General features: G+C 36.0%; 1 protein-coding gene across 9 annotated transcripts in view; it reads right to left on the bottom strand.

Annotated features, from left to right (window-relative positions):
* Positions 1 to 18,983, bottom strand: part of PLA2G4A (phospholipase A2 group IVA) — a 151,277-nt gene that overhangs the window by 43,868 nt on the left and 88,426 nt on the right. For all 9 annotated transcript variants that reach the window (XM_038542331.1, XM_038542332.1, XM_038542330.1 and 6 more), the window contains 3 exons: positions 11,187 to 11,323; positions 3,256 to 3,478; positions 2,392 to 2,506 (listed from right to left, as the gene is read on the bottom strand). In XM_038542331.1, coding sequence (XP_038398259.1) covers positions 2,392 to 2,506; positions 3,256 to 3,478; positions 11,187 to 11,323 — 475 coding nt within the window. The remainder of the gene's footprint in view (positions 1 to 2,391; positions 2,507 to 3,255; positions 3,479 to 11,186; positions 11,324 to 18,983) is intronic.

The following is an 18,983-nucleotide window of genomic DNA, read 5'->3' as shown; positions in this document are numbered from 1 at the left end:
CAGACACATCGAGGTCAGAAGGTTACTAGCTGAACATAAAACAGCCTTTCCCACTCTAGGGGAATCTAAAATTACTTCTTCCTTAATGATTATGATCAGATTTTCCATTGAGAATAGGCTACTGGCCTCAAAGTTCAGAATAAAAAAAGGTGACTATGAAAATGTCCTAACAATCTTAACGATAGTAGTGACACTATCATATTTTGTCTCTTTATGATGTGTCATCTTCTGCCTACTTCATGTGATTGTCTTAATAGTTTTGTTAGATAAATCTGATATTTACTAATACCATCTTTTTTTTTTAAATAATGAAGAAAATAAAAATCAGAGAGATTAAATGGCCTACCAAGGTATTTCAGCTTTAAAACAAGACTTTCAAATTAGTCTAGGGCTTGTTTGACCATATCATAATGCTTTTGGGGTAAAATGGCTTATTTGGCTATGCACATATTTGACAAGCATACTAGTAGGATTTATCAACCTATCTGCAAACATTCCAAGACCTCACAAAACAATAGCTATAGGAAAGCAAAAACAAAACAAAGTCAATTTCCTCATGGCACTTACTTTTCTTGCATGCAAAAATTTCAATTCTCTCTAAAAACATTACAATCAAGATCTTGCTCTTTATTAATGCTGAGCATGCCATGGTTATCCTAGACTCCTAATCTACGCCTTATCCTCATCCAATAATTAAATTTGCCTTTTATATAGAAAACCTATTTGTAGTTAAGATCCAGACCTCTGATTTCTCATATAGATTTCATAGAGCACTAAATTTTTAAGATTTACTTAACCTTAATTCGGGCCTGCCAGTGTTTTATGTACTTTGCATACTTCATATCATTTATCTATAGAAACACTATGACAGTCTCATCCTTATTTAACAGATGTGGAAACAGACTAACAGATGTCATGTAACTTAGTCACAGGAATAATGCATAGTAACTTCTTCCTTGTGCCTTAAATTCTTTAATAATTATGGTAAATTTCCTAGATTATAAGGTCTGATAGAACAGAGGCAATATACTGTGCTGGGGGAGGGGGGTTCATGCTTAGCACCTGGCATACTATATTTTACATAGTCAGTAACCAGAGAAGCTAATATTTTAATAAAAAGAACAAAGGAAGGGTGCCTGGGTGGCTCAGTCAGTTAAGTGCCTGCCTTTGGCTCAGGTGATGATCCCTGGTTCTTGGGATCGAGCCCAGTATTGGGTTCCCTGCTCCCTCTCCCTCTGTTTGCTACTCTCGCTGCTTGTGCGCATGTGCGGGCTCTCTCTCTCTCTGTCAAATAAATAAATAAATAAATAAATAAATAAATAAAATGTTAAAAAAAACACAAAGGATTTTTGAAAACAAATCTCAGCTCTGCTACTTACTTCTGTGTGGCAATGTACAAATCATTTAATCTTTCTGAGGTTTTGTTTTTTTCTTCTATGAAGCACAGCTGAAAAGACCTCACTTCCTGAGTTGTAGCAAAATTGAATAGGATAATAAATATGATAAGTGATTTCTGAGCCATAAGCATAATGGATATTTTAGTCAATGTAACTGGTAAACATTTGAATGAATGAATTGCGGGTGCACTGCTTTTTATAAATAATTCAAAATTCTTGCCTCAGAATAGTCAGTTGAATAAAGTGAGACTTTGTAAAATTGCAAAATGTTTCTGGAAATAAATCTGTTAATTTCATGCCATTCACAATGACTTTTTTTTTCTTATGGTGTGACTGGTTTTCTTGAGGTACTTTTCCTAAAATTACAACGAACCCTACTAGCTGTAGTCAGAAATGCTTCCATACTGCAGACTAGGACTGCCAAAGCCCCCAGAAGCATGATGTTACATGTTTTAGAGCACCCAGCAAGAGGCAAAGCTTCTGTAGAAGAAACAAATATTTACATTTGAGAATTAACAAAATGGGGCATTTTGTTCCTCATCTGCCACAAGTATAGAGTCGTACTTTTTAAGTACTGTATTATAAAAATTATAAAAGTGCTTTTAATGATAATCACATATGTTATCCAATTTAATGAAAATATAAGCAGTAAGCAAAAGAATATGCATTGCCTAAAAGCACGAGACACACTATTTTGTTAAAAGTCCTTGAGAACTGAGTAATGAAAATTGAGATTACAGTCAGGACTTTTTTTCATAATTTCTATTTCACTAATTTAAATGAAGATATATTAGTACCTAATTTCATGGAATATTCTCTACCATCAGAAAATCATTTAGCTTAATATTTTCTTGTATCTTCGACTGTTTTTATGGTACAGAAAATATACAAAAACAGACAACTAAAATTGCTTATGAACTTCCTCTAATGACAATCATGACAAACCAACAGTTCAAAGGTTCGAGGAAACGTTTTGAAAGAGGAGATTTCGTACCTGCAAACATTAGCTCTGAAACATCAGGTTTGACATGGAGACAGGTGAAGAGAGGTAGAGGACACTGACCAGAACTGACTTTTTCCTTCAGACTACTCAAAGTAGTGTTCATTCTCTGTCCACAGAAGAAATACATGGTTTTAAATATAGTAACAGATACAGATAGGAAGCTACTTAAAATAGTACTTGCAATCAAGACACTTAAAACTTTTATAATAAAAATAAGTCTTATTTTTTTCTAGAAATCTCTGGGTCCTAATATACAACAAAAGTATGCTCTAGGGAGGTAATTATCTTCACTCTAAAAACAACCACAAGTTTAAAGGCTATGTCTACATTTGAAATGAAGAACAACTTGGCAGCTATGAAGCTATGAAGAAGAGAGTCTGGACCCCAGATTCTCTGGCACAGACTTTATCTCCCCCAACTTTATCTTCAGTTGAAGTGTCACACTGTTGTCATATGTCAAATGGGCTTGTTTCTTGTGACTCACTCCCTTTTCTGACTCTCTTTTCAGCAACCTCTATTTTTCCTCTACCATTATTACTTGTATTCATCTCCTTATTTAAAAAGACTGCCATTGGGCGTGGGGGTGGGCAGTTAAGGGTTAAAATGTGTATTTTTCCAAAGAAAAAGAACCCAAAAGTACCTCGCTACATCAAAACTATTACACAGAATGAGTAAGAACTAGTTGGAAATGTAGAAATGTTACGTCTGGCAGGGAGTATGTACTCAGTACACATTGTTGATAGGATCAGGTGAGTCAAGTGACTTTTATAAGATGTATCATTTTGTTTTATGAAAGTATTATGATATACAAAGTCTATTTGTATCAAAAGGACTGCAGGTTGAATCATAGCTTACATTGTGAATTAGTGTTTCTCCTATTAACATCCCAAAGATATCGGTAAAGGTGACAGGTTGTCCAGAGCTTTTCTTCTTCCATAGAGACTCAACATATCTTTTAACTTTCTGTGGTGTGAGAAGCAAAAGGGGGTTGTAGCTAACATTTTTCATTAGCTCTTCATTAATCTCCTCTGGCCCTTTCTCTGGAAAATCAGGGTGAGAATATAAGGTTGACATGTACCTGTAAAGAAAACAAAAGATGATTAATGAAGAGAAAGGACATTACATAGTGGTCTCCAAAGAAGGCAGGTACTCTCTGTCATAAATACATAAAGGAAGGAAGGAAGAGAGAGTTGGTTAATTATCTGATTGAAGATATTAATCTGTTAAAGGAAAGAATGTATCAATCAGAAAGGAGTTGGTCTACAATGGAAGCAAAGTAAAAGAGAGGTCTCAGAGGAAACAGTGGATTTCCCATGCCCAATCCACTGAGGAGGATGCCACACTGGGCTTACTGTTCACTGTATAGCCTCTGGAAATGGGTAATACCTATTAGACTATCAGAGACTGGTGAACACATTTGAGTCACGTAAATAAACTGATTTACTATATAATCCTACTCAAGTAATCTGAAAATTTGATTTTCCCTAATGATTATCTACAGTCAGAAAATGTGCTTTCTAACCTATTGTGAATGCCTAATTTTCCTGACAAATGTGTTTTTGTGTGTTTGTTTGTTTTGTCCACTGTGGTTTGGACAGAATCCTAAGCTTTGCCAATTTTAGATCCCAGAATTTCTGAGCATCCAAATCTGATGGTGAAATCCTAGAGAGAAATGAGTCTTTAAGGTAAATGCTTTCTTATGGAAATTCTTGGTTACCAGCCATCTGACCACTTCTAGTAATACTGGAAATCAGTAGATACTACCTTGGTGTTTGATATTTAGATAGTAAACATTCAGTTACCACTCTCCTTCCTGTGTGCCAATATCTCTAGTATTGTAGCTCTCCATACTGAATATGAAGTATGACTTACTCATCTGCCTCACTTACTAAGTAATCAACTCCTGCAGGGAAAACTTTACTTATTCCTCTTTTTCTGGCCTCAATGCCTGGCACTTGGAAAGCACAGTTTTTTGAACTATTGAACTGAGAGAACAAAATAAAAAATAAATATCCATCACATCATCCAAACAAAGAGAAAATAGCACATAATTTAATCTCTTGTTTCCTTGACATTCAAATCAAAATGCCTACTATAATGATTTATCTTTCCTTCATGGAGGGGGAAACAAGTAACCCTTGATGAGTCCCTGCCATGCTCAAGACATGTGCTGCTTAACTGTATATAAGTTGTTGCCTTGAAGACCTACAATAGCTTTCAATTCTTCTATTTTAAAGATGAAGAGAGGATTGATGAATCTAAATAAATAATGTTCACAGCTCTCCAATTAATAACAGAATTAGAATTTAAAATGTGCCCTCTCCTCTGATAGGTTTTGTTATTTTTAAAAATCTTCTAAATAAGATTTCAGTTCTTAGACACCAAACAACTTCCTCTTTACATTAAATTAGAATTTTGTATTGGATTCAGAGTTCTTTAGAGACAAATTGAAAATAATTATAAGTTAACAGATGGAGGATGAGGAGAGACCTAAAATGGAACACATGCTCTGAAAAAAATTTTTTTAATAAAAATTCTTTTTTTTTAAAGATTTTTATTTATTCATGAGAGACACAGAGAGAGACAGAGGCACAGGCAGAGGGAAAAGCAGGCTCCATGCAGAGAGCCCGACGTGGGACTTGATCCTGGGACTCCAGGATCACGCCCTGGGCTGAAGGCGGCGCTAAACCACTGAGTCACCCAGGCTGCCTTTAATAAAAATTCTTAGAAGATCTTTATACATAAATCAGATTCCTAATATTTCCCAGAAACATGTGATAAAGATAAATCGAAAATATTTACTCTGAACTTGAGTGTGGTATAATCACCAAATATCTATAAAAAAAATATAGCTTAGGATGTTTGAAAGATACATGGTTTGTCCATTCCTGTAGTTATTCCAAGGTCTATCACATGATTCATCTGGATAGACAACAAAGACTTGATTTTCTGGACCTCATCATACTATTCAATAATCGTACACATTGATGGAATGTATTGCTTTACACTTAGGAACATAATAAAAGTAGGAAAATAAAACATCATTTTGAGCCTCTGAGTGGCTGGTTCTGGAACTCTTCAGGATATGCTTCATTCTTTGAGAACATTAAGAAGTTATTTACTGGTCTTATTAACAAGAATAATTTCTACCTGCATGGGCCATTGACCTGTCCTTAACTTATTAAAAATTGTATTATGACATTGTATATAATTTGGATTTTGTCTTGGATTTTGGAAAGCTTAAACCCAATCCTCTGTTTCACACTTCTCAGAGCTATAAGTTATAGCAAGAATTTTTAATTGAATTTCTAGTTACATATTTACTTACTTTATCGGATTCATTCCAGTTTTACTTTATAATAAGATATATTAAATCCCTTCCTTAAAGAAGCTGGAAAAAATAAGGAAAAGAACCAGACTATGTCAGTAGAAATCAATTTAGCTGCAGAATGATTTTTTTAAAAGGTAGGTAAAAAGGAAATAATATGATCATTCTGCTTTTGGAAGCTGTCATTTCCAAATATTCAGCAGAATAATGCAATTACTCAAATCCCATAGACATTATTTAAGACTTCCTTTCTCATCTATATTTAGCTGGTCTTTAAATGAATTAATTTATGATTCTACTAACTACCTATGCCCCATGAATTGCCTCCAGCAAGATCTGAAGTCCCTTCTCCTCTCTTCCCTTCCTCCCAATGTTAGCCATCAGCTTTAAATCAAGCAAATCCTCTCTTTGGGGTTGGAGGATTGCTCAAAAGCTAGGACTTGTGCCACAGTTTTAGAGGTAGATTTTTTTAAGTGGTCAAAATGTATATGGATGCCAGTCCATTTCTGCCCTCTAAAGGTTTAAGTAAACTCATTAATTTTGGGGAATCTCTCTCTCCCATTTTCCCTCTCTCATCCTTTCCCTATCATGAAGCAATTGGCTGGTTCGAGGATACAAGCCCTAGTCAGAGACAGAAAGGCCTAGAATATTTCAGCCATTGGCACTGGGCTAATGTTCTCCATTTGCTTAGCATTTATGACACCATATTCCTTAGAATTCGCGAGTGTGAGTTGGACAGACCTTTTATGATGTTATTGTGGTGACATTTAATACCTGAGTTTTAGCTTTGGTGAAGCTAAAGATGGAGTGGTAGGCAGTGGCCAGTTTTCCTTAAATAACTTTCTTCATTTCCTTGGTTTCACCAAGGAAAGATTCAGCTATGACTGGTTTCTGTGGACACACTATCTTCTAAAGCACGCAAACATCACTCCAATTTGCAACTCTGTAGTTAAGCATTAACTTTCATCTCTTTACCAATACATGACTCCTAATTATACCAATTAAGTTGCTAAAATGAAGGGTCTTAGACATGCCACGGTCTCTATAGGTAGTTAAATGAAAGGATCCTCAACATTATTTCTCTATAAATCAGAAAATATCTGTCTCTAATTTTTCAACATATTTATAAGATGGTACACATCATTCTCTCCATATGATGCATTTTAGGCTAAGTGTGAAATTTTAACAGCTAAATCATATCAAAAGTCCACAAGGAGAGGGATGCCTGGGTGGCTCAGTGGTTGGGCATCTGCCTTCAGCTCAGGGCCTGATCCCAGGATCCAGGATTGAGTCCCATATCAGGCTCCCTGTGAGGAGCCTGCTTCTCCCTCTGCCTGTGTCTCTGTCTCTCTCTCTCTCTGTCTCTCTCTCTGTTTCTCATGAATAAATAAATAAATCTTAAAAAAAAAAAAAAGCCCACCAGGAGGGGAGCCTGGGTGGCTCAGGTGGTTGAGCAACATCTGACTCTTGGTTTCAGCTCAGATCATGATCTCAGGATCATGAAATTGAGGGCCTATGTCGGTTCCATGCTCAGTACAGGGTCTGCTTGTCCCTCTCCACCCACTTCTCTTGTCCTTCCCCCAACTCATGTGGTCACTCTCTCATGCATGCTCTCAAATAAATAAAATCTTTAAAAAATTCCACAAGGAATTCTCAGTGCAATCCCTTCTTCCAAATCACATAGCCAATATTTTAAAATATCTGGTGCCTGACCTCCAAGGCCTTGGCAAATCAGCATCCTTAGGGGTAAACATATAGAAGTTCTATGCTTAAAAAAGTGTCAAAAGTAAGTCTCAAAAGCAACTAAAATTTGGAATGACTTGAGAAGACCCTTGACATTTGTGAGGTGAAGAGCCTATAAGGCTAAAGAAATCTCTAGATTAATTTTCTCCTCAAAATTCAGATACTTATACAAATCCTCATTTAGTCATTAGATGTGTGATACTCCCTAGTGAACAAGACAAACAAGTTCCCACCTCAAACAGATTTTCTCTAACTTACATCTTGATCTTTTGGTCTATCACCTCTAAAGTGGCAATGTCTCCTAAAATTGTTTCATTTTTCAGTGCTGCAGGAATTTTTCAGACCATTGAACTGGAAGTTCTCATTATTGAATTCCATTTTAGTCAGTTTAATGAATTGAACCCTGTTATAGATATAGAGCTGCTCTTATTTCTCTTTGGATGGCAACACCATACGAGCACAGTGGCAGTTAAGATCCCATAGTACCTTATGATTCTGCAAATGAAGCTGTATTGGGGGAGCTGTACTGGAGAAGTTGTGTTGACTAGTTGGCTAATACTTACATGCAATGAATAACAAGTATCATCCAAAAATAATTTGAGGTAATCACCATAAAGGTAGTGGCCATTACAAGGGAAGCCTTTGTCCTACATAAAATTCTCTTTTGTGATCACAGAAAACTTTTTGGGAGGTCCAGGGTTTCTCCAAATATTTCCGTATTACCTCATTTGTGCCAAGTAATGGTCATGTGTCAGTAGAATATAAAAACTTACACAACACAAGAGTGTAATTTGTTTATCCAAGTCCTTCCGAATTCCTTCCTTTGAACTTTTTTACCATCTCACCTATACTTTTCAAGAGAAAACTAACATGAATCATCCTGACCACCTTTTCTTCTGTCTCAGGAAGTATCTCTTCTCTCCACGATGAAGAGCTTTCACCTGTGCTTTTTATCTTGTCTTGTCCTGTCTCTGTCTGAATCTCTTTCTATCCATGAACCCTCTATTTCTTTATCTTCCATCCAACCTTCAAGACTGTTTCCTTTAACTCAGACTTCTACAAACATATCAAAGTTTCTTAAATTCTGAAAACAAAACTAAGACACTTAGTTATATGAATCCTATATTCCCTTTCTTGAAATAACAGTTTCCAATAGGTTTACCCACCTACTCTTTTTCCTTTCATTTTCTATTCACTTCTATTTGCAATTTCATGTTCAAAAGTGCTCTTTATTTACCTCAGTGATTCTTGCCAAAATCACTAAAGCTTTCCAAACCCAGTTCTAAGCTAAGCTGTTCACAGATGTTTCACCCTATTAAAAGATACACTACTTCTCTCTATCCTTGACCTCTGAGTCATCTTTTAATCGATTCTCTTCTCTGACAGCTATTTGTCTTGTCCAGAAGAGATTTCTTTCCATTTCTGGTTCATTAGCTTTTGGGATGTTCTAGAGTCCCATGAACTAAATTATTGGTGGTAATAACTGAAATGGTAGAAGTTGGTGAAATTCCCAAGGGAGAGGTGTGTAGCTAGAACAGAACAAAAGGGAGGTCCTGGAGGAAAGCGCACATTAAGGAGTAAAGACGTGAAAGTAGTAAAGACAGTATGGCAGACAGAGCAATTAGAGAGGATGAAATACAAACCAAGATGCATAGGAGGGGGATTTGAAAGAGGGACAGGTACCGTGTGAAATGTCTCAACCCCCAACCTCATCTTCTCTGACTTCACCAAAACGTCAAGGAGGAAAAGAACTTCAAAAGACATCATTATATTTGGAAATTAGGTGGTTGCTAGGTGAAAATCAATTGAAAGGATTTTAGAGAGTGGCTTTCAAGGAAATGGAATAAATAAGAGAAGGCTAATCTTGAGGAAATTAGACAGTGAAGGATAGAGCAGAAGTTTATGTACATATCAACATGTGGCCTCTGATAGTTAAATGATTGGCCTGTAACATTTCAAATGCTCTTAATTACATTTTGCAGGACTTGTTTTTAGAACTCTGACAGGAGAATATAAGATGTTGCCCCCAATTCATAACCAAAGCAATGATTGCAGCTCTAATTAAGCCTAAAAACACACTTTTATATCCTCAGATCAGCAACCCAAATCATACCTGCTCTGTCTTTATTAAATGAGTTTAAGAAAGTAAGCTTCTTGCAATGTACTAGTCAGTGATGGACCACAGGGATCTAACAAATGTGAATTCGGAGGAAGAAAACCACTCAGAGAGTAATAATGAAATGTTTGAGGAGGCCAATTAATCTAAGGGTCCAAGTTTTTCCATCATATTACTCATTAAACAGGCAGGTGCCTGCTCTTTCCTTCAAGGGAAAGAATAATGATGGGCTACACCCTTCTTTCAAAAGAGATAAATCATTTTGAGGGTACATACAAAGAAGGTGGCAAATATAGTTCTAAATTTTTGTTTCTTTTTTTTATTTTTGTTTCTTAGCTAAAGAATCTGATTAAAAATATTTAAGAAACTATAGATTCTTTATACATGAACCTCTATGCAAAACATAGGGCTGTCCAAGAGAAGGCTATGGTTTAATTTCAAGAATCCTAGACTAAAAGATCAAAAGCCTGACTCTATGTGTTGATTCTGCTAGCAATATTAGACAAATCTCTTGGCTTCTGAGTCAAATTTTCTTTAGTTAAAAATGAAAAAACTCAGATCCATCTCAGGATGAGAAGGTACAGAAATCTTAAAATGCTAGACACATATAGTATAGTATGCTAGATGAACTTTACTATGGCTGAATGATTAAAAAGCCTTGTAAGTCAAAGTCAGACATTTTGTAATAAGGTGACACTCATAGTTGAAACATCTGAGGAAGAACTAATATTTGATTTTCAATGTACATCTGTGGGTTAGGCAAACAAAAAAGTACATAGGAGGTTCTTTGAACATGTTTCACAAATGTTTGTGAAAAGGCAAATCTACAGTGTACAAATATCATATGTACAGACGTTTTACATCTCTATCCAAATTTAGCTGAGCTTAAATACATTTAAAGGATTAATTTCATAATTAGATGCCAATCAGTGAAACTTATTCCATTTTTGCATTCAAAAGTTGTTTTTATTCTTCTATATACTAAGACATCTTGCATTTCATTCTATTTGCCCTAGAGAAGAAAATGAATACCTAGTGAATCATGTAGACTTAGACATGATTGCTGAAAGATTACAAATCAGCAAATTATAGGAAGATTAAATTAATTATGGGTGGAGCATGTTATTCCACCTCTGTGATCTTTATATAGAATTTCAATTGATCTATTTTCTAATTTTATGTTTAACTACATTTTAAGTTACAAAGAGGCTTAAAAGGAGTAAATTTATGAAGAAAGTCATCATTAGTTGTGAATTTGCCTTAAAAAAACATTTAAAAAAATTAACTTATTTATTTGAGAAAGAGACAGCAGAGAGGGAGAGGAAAAAGCAGCCTTCCTGCTGAGCAGAGCCAACACAGGGCTCAATCTCAGGACCCCAAGATCATGACCTGAGCTGAAGACAGCCACTTAACTGAATGAACCACCCAGGCACCTCCAAAAACATTTTTAAGAAGCAAATTATTGCATCCAGCTGGAACACTTCAGTAATTTGAAGCTAACATTCAATTTTCTAAGTCTTTCTTTCTTTTCTAAAGTTTCAGGTAGATAAATGGTAAACACTTAGCACAATATAACTAAGATTTAAAATGTATACTAACCATGTGGAGCCAGAAAGACCAGCAACGTAGGTAGCACAATCTAAAATCCCTGATTCATACAGTGCCTTGATCACACCTGAGAATCCGACCATGGCTCGGAACCCTCCACCTGAGCCCAATATGGCCACCACAGGCACCTGCAAGGGATGAAACACAGATCATTAGTAAATCATAAAACATACTCCCTTTTGGTTTCGATTTTTTTTATGTTCCACATTTGGTAATAAAGAATTTTAAGTTCACTCATACCTTGTTATATCTAATTTTTTAATAAAGCAAATGCTTCACATAAGAAAATTAAGAATGTCTATTAGAAAGTAGACATTACTAAACTACCAGCTAATTCTATTAAAAAATAATAGCAACCGTAAGTCTCTATATTTGCTTGACCCTTTGCAGTTTTTGGCTTGCTTTGGGTGCACTTTTTTTTCTTATGATCCTCTCAAAAATCCTGGGAAGTGAGCAAAAACATCTTTGCTCATTTTGTAGATGGAAGTTCTAAAATGATGATATTCCTGTGTAAGATCTATTAGCTGGTAATGTGTAGTTAAGTAAGCACTGTGCCCTCTTGGTCCAGAATTCCTACTGCTCCTTTATGCTGACTCATTTCAAAAATATATGCTATTATTCAAATGATTAAAAAAAGACAAGGTCTACAAAATCTATATATTAAATCTATTTATTAAATAAATCTGATTGAGGGATCTCTATCTTTTGGTCATTACACGTAGATATAGGAATATCATTTATTTAAGTGAGGCATAAATGTAATAACAATTATGACAATAAAAATAGGGATAGATTGACATTTATTGAGCTCTTAGTATCTGGTAGGAACTGTTCTTAGCACTTTATAGAAATTATCTCATTTAATTTTCACAAAATTCCTCTGAAGCGTCTATTTTATAGGTCAGGAACCAAAGCACTTGGAAACAAGATCTTGAAGACTCGTTCAGGATCATGCAACCAGCAAATACAGTCAGAAGTTAAATCCCAAACTCCTATTTCCAGGCTCATGCTAATATGCCTTACTAAAATAAAGTGCTACAGGCTAGGAGGACATGAGGTCCAGAAAGTGTGGTCAATGCCAATCAGAGAAATTGAAGTGGTGGAGAAAGCTTCATAAATAAAAAAGAAACCTGAGGTTCATTTTAAAGATGCACAGTTCTTCACTATGGGAGGTATGAGGGCAGAAAAGGAGGGGAGGCTGTTCCGAAAATGGAAGCAGCATGAGTCAACCATGAGTTTTTGCAATAGAGAAGCAAAGGCTGTCTGCAACATGATTGAATTACAAGTCTTTGGAGAAGGAGAGATTGTCATTTTCTTTGTGATCTGAACCCTTACTGCTTAAGAGAGCTGGTGGTTTCTCTTTACCCTCGGGCACAGTTCTCAAAGTATACACAGCTGTCAGGGTGTCCACAAGGCCAAAACTATTTTCATGAAAACAGTAATATGTTATTTGCCTTTTTTTCATTCTCATGACTTCATGAGTGTATGATGGAGTTTTCTAGAAATTACAGGATGTGTGATATAGAGACATTAAATTTGAGAGCAGATATGAGAATCCAGCTGTTTTCTATTAAGTCATACAATAAAGATACTTGTAAAAATGTAAAACAATGCTGCTCTCACTTTTTTTGTTCTTGAAAATGTGGTTATTTTCATAAAATGTTATTTATATTAACAAGACGAGGACTTATCTAAAATACATATTCTAATAAGTTTTCTCAGTTTTAGTTTTTTTGTATGTTAAATATTCATAGGTATAACCCATATAAATAAATCTCCTAGAAGTTTTTTATATTTTTTGAGTATAATGGATTTCTGAGACCCAAAAAAATTTAACAACCACTGCTCCAGAATATCAGGCACATGGTGAGTACAATCCAACATCTTCCAGGAAAATTCTGAGCCTACTGAGGATAAGGTAGGGTGCAGGGGTGGGGCGAGACAGACAAGGGAAGAGGGAATGGATGGAAATATTTACTGGGGAAAGGGCTGTCTTTTGCTTGACATTGTTTCCCAGTAAAGCTATTATCAGAGAAAAATTATAGATAGAAGACTGAGCAATTCATGGAGCAGAGATATTAGATCATGAAGGAATTCAAAGCTTTATAAGAAATGAAGTGAAGGATGAAATCCCGGTGGGTGGAAGAACAGAACATAAGTGAGTAGGGATGTTCTGATTGGAGTATCTGACTGGAGTGAAATCAAATTTGTCATACTGTTATCAGGTTTTATTTTCTATATTTGTGATGAAGTCTCATTTGCAGAATAAATGTACACATCATGGAGTGCATGTGCAGAGATGAGCTCATGTACTTGTGCCAGCTCTTTTTTTAAGTGTCCTCCACACCAAGTGTGGAGCCTAATGTGGGGCTTGAACTCATGACCCCGAGATCATGAGTCAGATGTTCAACTGAGCCACCCAGATATTCCACTTTTGATAGTTCCATCTTATCTGTAATAGTCATGGTTTTCTTTTCTTCTGAGGCATGAATGGGAGACAGCAATCCTCCTTTCTTCAATCCCTAGAGTGAAGCTTAGGAGAGAAATAGAATCAAGGCATATTTACAAAGAAAATCTGACGACCAATCTGCTGTCGGACATAAGAGGGGACGGAATGTGGTCAGACCATTAGGGTTTCTAGCTTTGCTTGCAGCAGATGATGTTGTCATGACCCAGGAGGAAAATCCCAGGGCATGGGGCCAGCTGAAGGGGAAATACTGCACTCAATCTCAGAAATACAGAATATATGACACAAATGCATTGTGTTCCGAACACCTGGATCCTGATTCTTGGGTATTTACTGACCAATGTGACAAATACATATATTCATGGAATTATTGTTTTAGAACCAGAAGGACCAAAAAGATTATGGAATTCTTGCATATGGAAAGGGAAGTCTGTAGAGGTTAGGTCTTAGTCGACGTAGGACAATTAAGAGCAGGACACCCAGGACTAATTTCCTAATCCAGGGCTCTTTTCTGATACCAAGTGGCCCTAAACTGAAAGACTCTAGTCATCCTAATTGGATGCAGGTTCGAGACCTCATTCATGAAAATACACTTCACCAGTTTGGTGCAATGGAGCAAAGCAATTTAAATGACTCTAAACCTGTGTATGTTTATTTATTATTTTTTAAGATTTTATTTATTCATGAGAAACACACAGAGAGAGGCAGAGACACAAGCAAAGGGAGAAGCAGGCTCCAGGCAGGGAACCCGACGTGGGACTCAAGCCCAGGTCTCCAGGATCACACCCTGGGCTGAAGGTGGCGCTAAAGCGCTGAGCCACCCGGGCTGCCCTGAACCTGTGTATGCTTAGATTCACAGAATGCTTTCAAATATAAATGTTTAAATTGTAAATAAAGCAAAATATGTAAGTTCTTAAAAACTTTGTGGAGGGAAAAGAAAGCTAAGATAGGAAACAAAAGTGGGTTATATAAAGTGAGTGAATGGAGCACAATACAGTATTTGTAGCAGACCAGATAAGAAGTTAGAAGGAGGAAGGATTGGAATTAGGCCTTGAAAAAAGAGTTGAGTTTATGGGCAATAATAGTGAACAGTTACTGTTGCCATGTGCCAAGCACAGGTTCCAAGGTCAAGCCAAGACAGTCATAAGCAGGAAAGGTACGTGATTTGAGGACCAAAGGACCAGTCTTCTTATTGTAGCAGGAGTATACTAGAGAGTCGGGAAAAATAAGATTAAGAAGGCCTTTAAGGAAAAAAAAAGTACTAGAGTGGATATTGTAGAAGGAGGAAGATCGTTTATATTCAAAAATCATTTAGAGGCCTTTGAGCCTTTTGATTTGGTTACTTGTAACATTGCATTATTGAAAATAACATTAAACCTAATACAAATCAGATAGTTTAGAGAAAGAAAATTCTTAGTAAGAGGTTATACCGTTCAACACAAAACACATGACCTGAACTGTTTTTCAGGGTCAGATTAATATGAAAAGTTGGAAAACTGAATATAAGACTTTCTCTAATCCTGAGAAAACAGCTCTCCATATGTCCTTCTTCATAAGCCAGTAACCAACACATACTTAGGGATGTTTATTTTATGTTGTTAGGAATTTTCTGGAAGTAGTCACTTATTAAACTGGAATTGGTTGTTATATAACCCGCTGTTTTCATTACTGCTTTACAGTAAATTCTTAGAGTTTTCAGGTAAGATTTTAAAGTCAAGTATCTGAGGTGCTATCAGATGAAACAAATGTCAGATATTTGTACATGAAAATTGAATGATCAAATAATTGAATGACTATGGTGATTATAATTCCCATCTTCATTTACTACACATGAATTAATGTTTTTATGTATCTCATTTAAATTTCACAACTCTGAGATATAACATACATGTCAAAGATAAAATAATTGAAATACAAAGACAAATACAAATACAAATACAAAGTTGATTTTTCCATATTACAAAGCTAGAAAGTAATGTCTTGTGGACTTAAAAGTGGATCTGTCAGACTCTAAAGCTTTTACTTATTTATTTTATTTATTTTCTTTTTCTAAAGCTTTTTTTTTTTTTTAAGATTTTATTTATTTATTCATGAGAGACACAGAGAGAGAGAGCGAGAGGCAGAGACACAGGCAGAAGGAGAAGCAGGCTCCATGCAGGGAGCCCGATGTGGGACTCAATCCCGGGACTCCAGGATCACACCCTGGCCAAAGGCAGGCACTAAACCGCTGAGCCACCCAGGGATCCCCTTTTTCTAAAACTTTTAATTCACTATGGTCCACTGTCTCTGAAAGCTTTCCCTACAACTAACTTTGTGACCTGAGGCAAAAAAAATCCTTGGACTCTGTTTCCTTACATGTAGAAATACTGCGTAGAATTAATAACCTTGAGGCCTTTAGCTCCTAGAACACTCTAGATCCTATAACTCATACAGAATAGGAATTATAAAAACTATAAAAATATAAATTTTTATTAACATAAAAAAGGGGAGATTAGGCTTATCAAGAAAATACTGTGTGTCTGGCACAAGTATGGGCACTAGCATTCAATTTATTTCATCTAATTTTCCCAGCTCTCAAAAGGAGAGTGTCATTTCCATTATTCACATGAATACATATTCAATGTACGTGAACACCCTGTCTGCGTACAGATGCAGCTAATTGGTCATAAAACCATTACGTGACCGAAGGTCTCACCGACATCATAAGTCACTCTTTTTACTCATCTTCAGAAAGAAAGAGAAAACTTTAGTAAAAGAAACCATTAGATATTTAGCTAATTTGCATTTCAGATTCATGTGTCACTTTGATGATTTCAGCCCAATTTTACGTAATAAATGAAGGCTAACTTTGGATGTTTTAATAGCCTTGGTCATACTGAAATAACTTTCAAAGAAATAACTGAGGAGTTACAAGAAGCAGCTGTTAGTCCTGGCTTAAAATCTAAAAGAAGCAAAGAGATAAATATTGTTGACAGGTTTAGGTTATATTTAGACCTTATAGCATCAGTATTTGTGCATAAATGATATCAATGAATATTTCTCATGCTTCTCTCATATGATAACAGGAAGTGAATTTTCATTTACCAAAAATTCTGTGGTTGTGATTAAATTACCTTGATGCACAGGCTTATGGATATTATTACTTTCTTCTCTTGCGAAAGAAATTCTCATGTGTTTAAAGATTTTTTTGGTTTATATTTTCATAGATTTTTAAGGTTTGAAAATTATCTAAGGGCTTTTTCCTCCTTGGCTCCTGTATTAGTCAGAGTTCTACAGAGACACAGAATCAACAACATGTATTTATCTACCTACCTATCAAGAAAGAGATTTTTGATATAGAATTGGATCATGAAATTAGAATGAAAGCTCCAAAACCAGGAGAGTCACTAATGCAGTTCTAGTCTGAAGACCAGCACGCAGAGACCCAGGAGAGCCAATGGTGCAGATGGAGAGAAAGGCAGTCTGCTGGAGAATTCTCTCTTGCTCAAGGAAGCTGATCTTTTTTGTCCTATTCAGGCCTTCAAATGATTAGACAGGGCCCACCCACATTACAGAGGGCAATTTATTAATTCAAAGTTCACTCAACTGAGTGCTAATCTCATCTAAAATCACCCCATTTCATGTCTTAAAGAAAAGTACATAACCATCTCTGTACCAAAACTATCAGGTCTTAACAAAATTGTTAATTTGGATGCTCAAAATTATGAAAAACTCAAAGAAAAAATCTTTTCCTTTGTAAATTATTTAAGACGCCTTTCACGTGTTAAGTGGGAAGAAGGTGTTTTAATATATAACTAGTAATATTATATGAAAATTCAGTTCATTATGTTTAGTAAAATAGAGACTTAAGATATTTTTCTGATAGTACCTTTTAAAACACGCAGTCCAGTTGATTAAATATTTTTTAATTTCTAAGAGAGTTTATATTTTACTGAATAGTATGAAAGAGGGCTATAAGTCAAAAAATTTAAGTATTAGAATTTCCTGGGATCCCTGGGTGGCGCAGCGGTTTGGCGCCTGCCTTTGGCCCAGGGCGCAATCCTGGAGACCCGGGATCGAATCCCACGTCGGGCTCCCGGTGCATGGAGCCTGCTTCTCCCTCTGCCTGTGTCTCTGCCTCTCTCTCTCTCTCTCTCTCTGTGACTATCATAAATAAATAAAAATTAAAAAAAAAAAGAATTTCCTATGCCAGTTTCTTGCTAGAATCATAAATAGTTATAACCATTTGTACTGTTATGTATTTGGGTTTGGTATTTGTTAGTAATGATCATTCACAAATTATTCCCTTTTCTTTTTTTGCAGGTAAAATCAGGCAAAGATGCCTGAAGATGCCACAAACTCCACATTATTGAAACTTGTTTCCTTACCCTCTAATTTGTCCCAAATCATCTCTCTGTTCTGGCCAGTTTGGAGAAAAATATGGTATGAATGTCAAATCAGAACACTTTCTTCCTCTGCTTTCGCTGAAAGTCAATTTTCCAAAGTGTCAACCACCACCTGAGCCCCCAGTTCCCCAAAGCACAAGTCAAGACGCTTGAATATACATTCAAGGAGGTAGCCATGCCCTAGTTTTGTAACCTTCAACTGATGACTCCCCACCAACTTATAAAAGGGGTCAAAGAAGCTGTATTGAAAATGAGAAAGCCAACCCTACAAGCATAAAGGAAATTTTTTTAAAATAGCATTAATTTCTTTTTAAAGACCGAATGAGCATATCACAGTGATTATTCCAATATTAAAATTGTTCAGGCTTTAGACTGTTTGTGCATCCTAGGTCTTTACTTATTTGTTGTTGTTATTACTATTATTAATTAGAGGATAGAAGCAAAGATGACAATTACTGAATCTGATTTACCAGTGCACCTCCACAGTATTAGCAATGGTAGGAGTGGACATGGCTGTCGGTACTTGGTAAATGGTAATTCCCACAGTGGTATTGCCTCCCCACCATCCTGTGCCCAGTACCAGCCCTCCCAAAGTGATGTCCAGGCCATTTCTAGTCAGAAACTTAGGCAACACCTTTGTATATAAAGGGAATGAAGTCACTGACTTGGCTTGCATCACAAAATATACAAAAAGTAGTATATACGATCTCATTTCAATCTATGTACAATTTTTTTCCAGCATAGCCATAATTTCACATGCAAAATTTTAAAAGTGAGTTTACATGAAATTGAAACTTGGTTTTCATCCAGCCCCTGGTCCTTTAAACCCTGGAAGCTTCCTCACATAATGCCCATGTGATTTATAAAACAAATTGAAAACTGCAGCACACTCAGCACCTGTCCCCCTCTACCTCCTCCCTCCTTGCTTGGACACGT

Source organism: Canis lupus, chromosome 7 (genome assembly GCF_011100685.1).
Source record: "Canis lupus familiaris isolate Mischka breed German Shepherd chromosome 7, alternate assembly UU_Cfam_GSD_1.0, whole genome shotgun sequence".
In the NCBI taxonomy this organism is placed as follows: domain Eukaryota; kingdom Metazoa; phylum Chordata; class Mammalia; order Carnivora; family Canidae; genus Canis; species Canis lupus.
The sequence above is the reverse complement of the archived record's forward strand: the minus strand, read 5'-3'. Positions and strand labels throughout refer to the sequence as shown.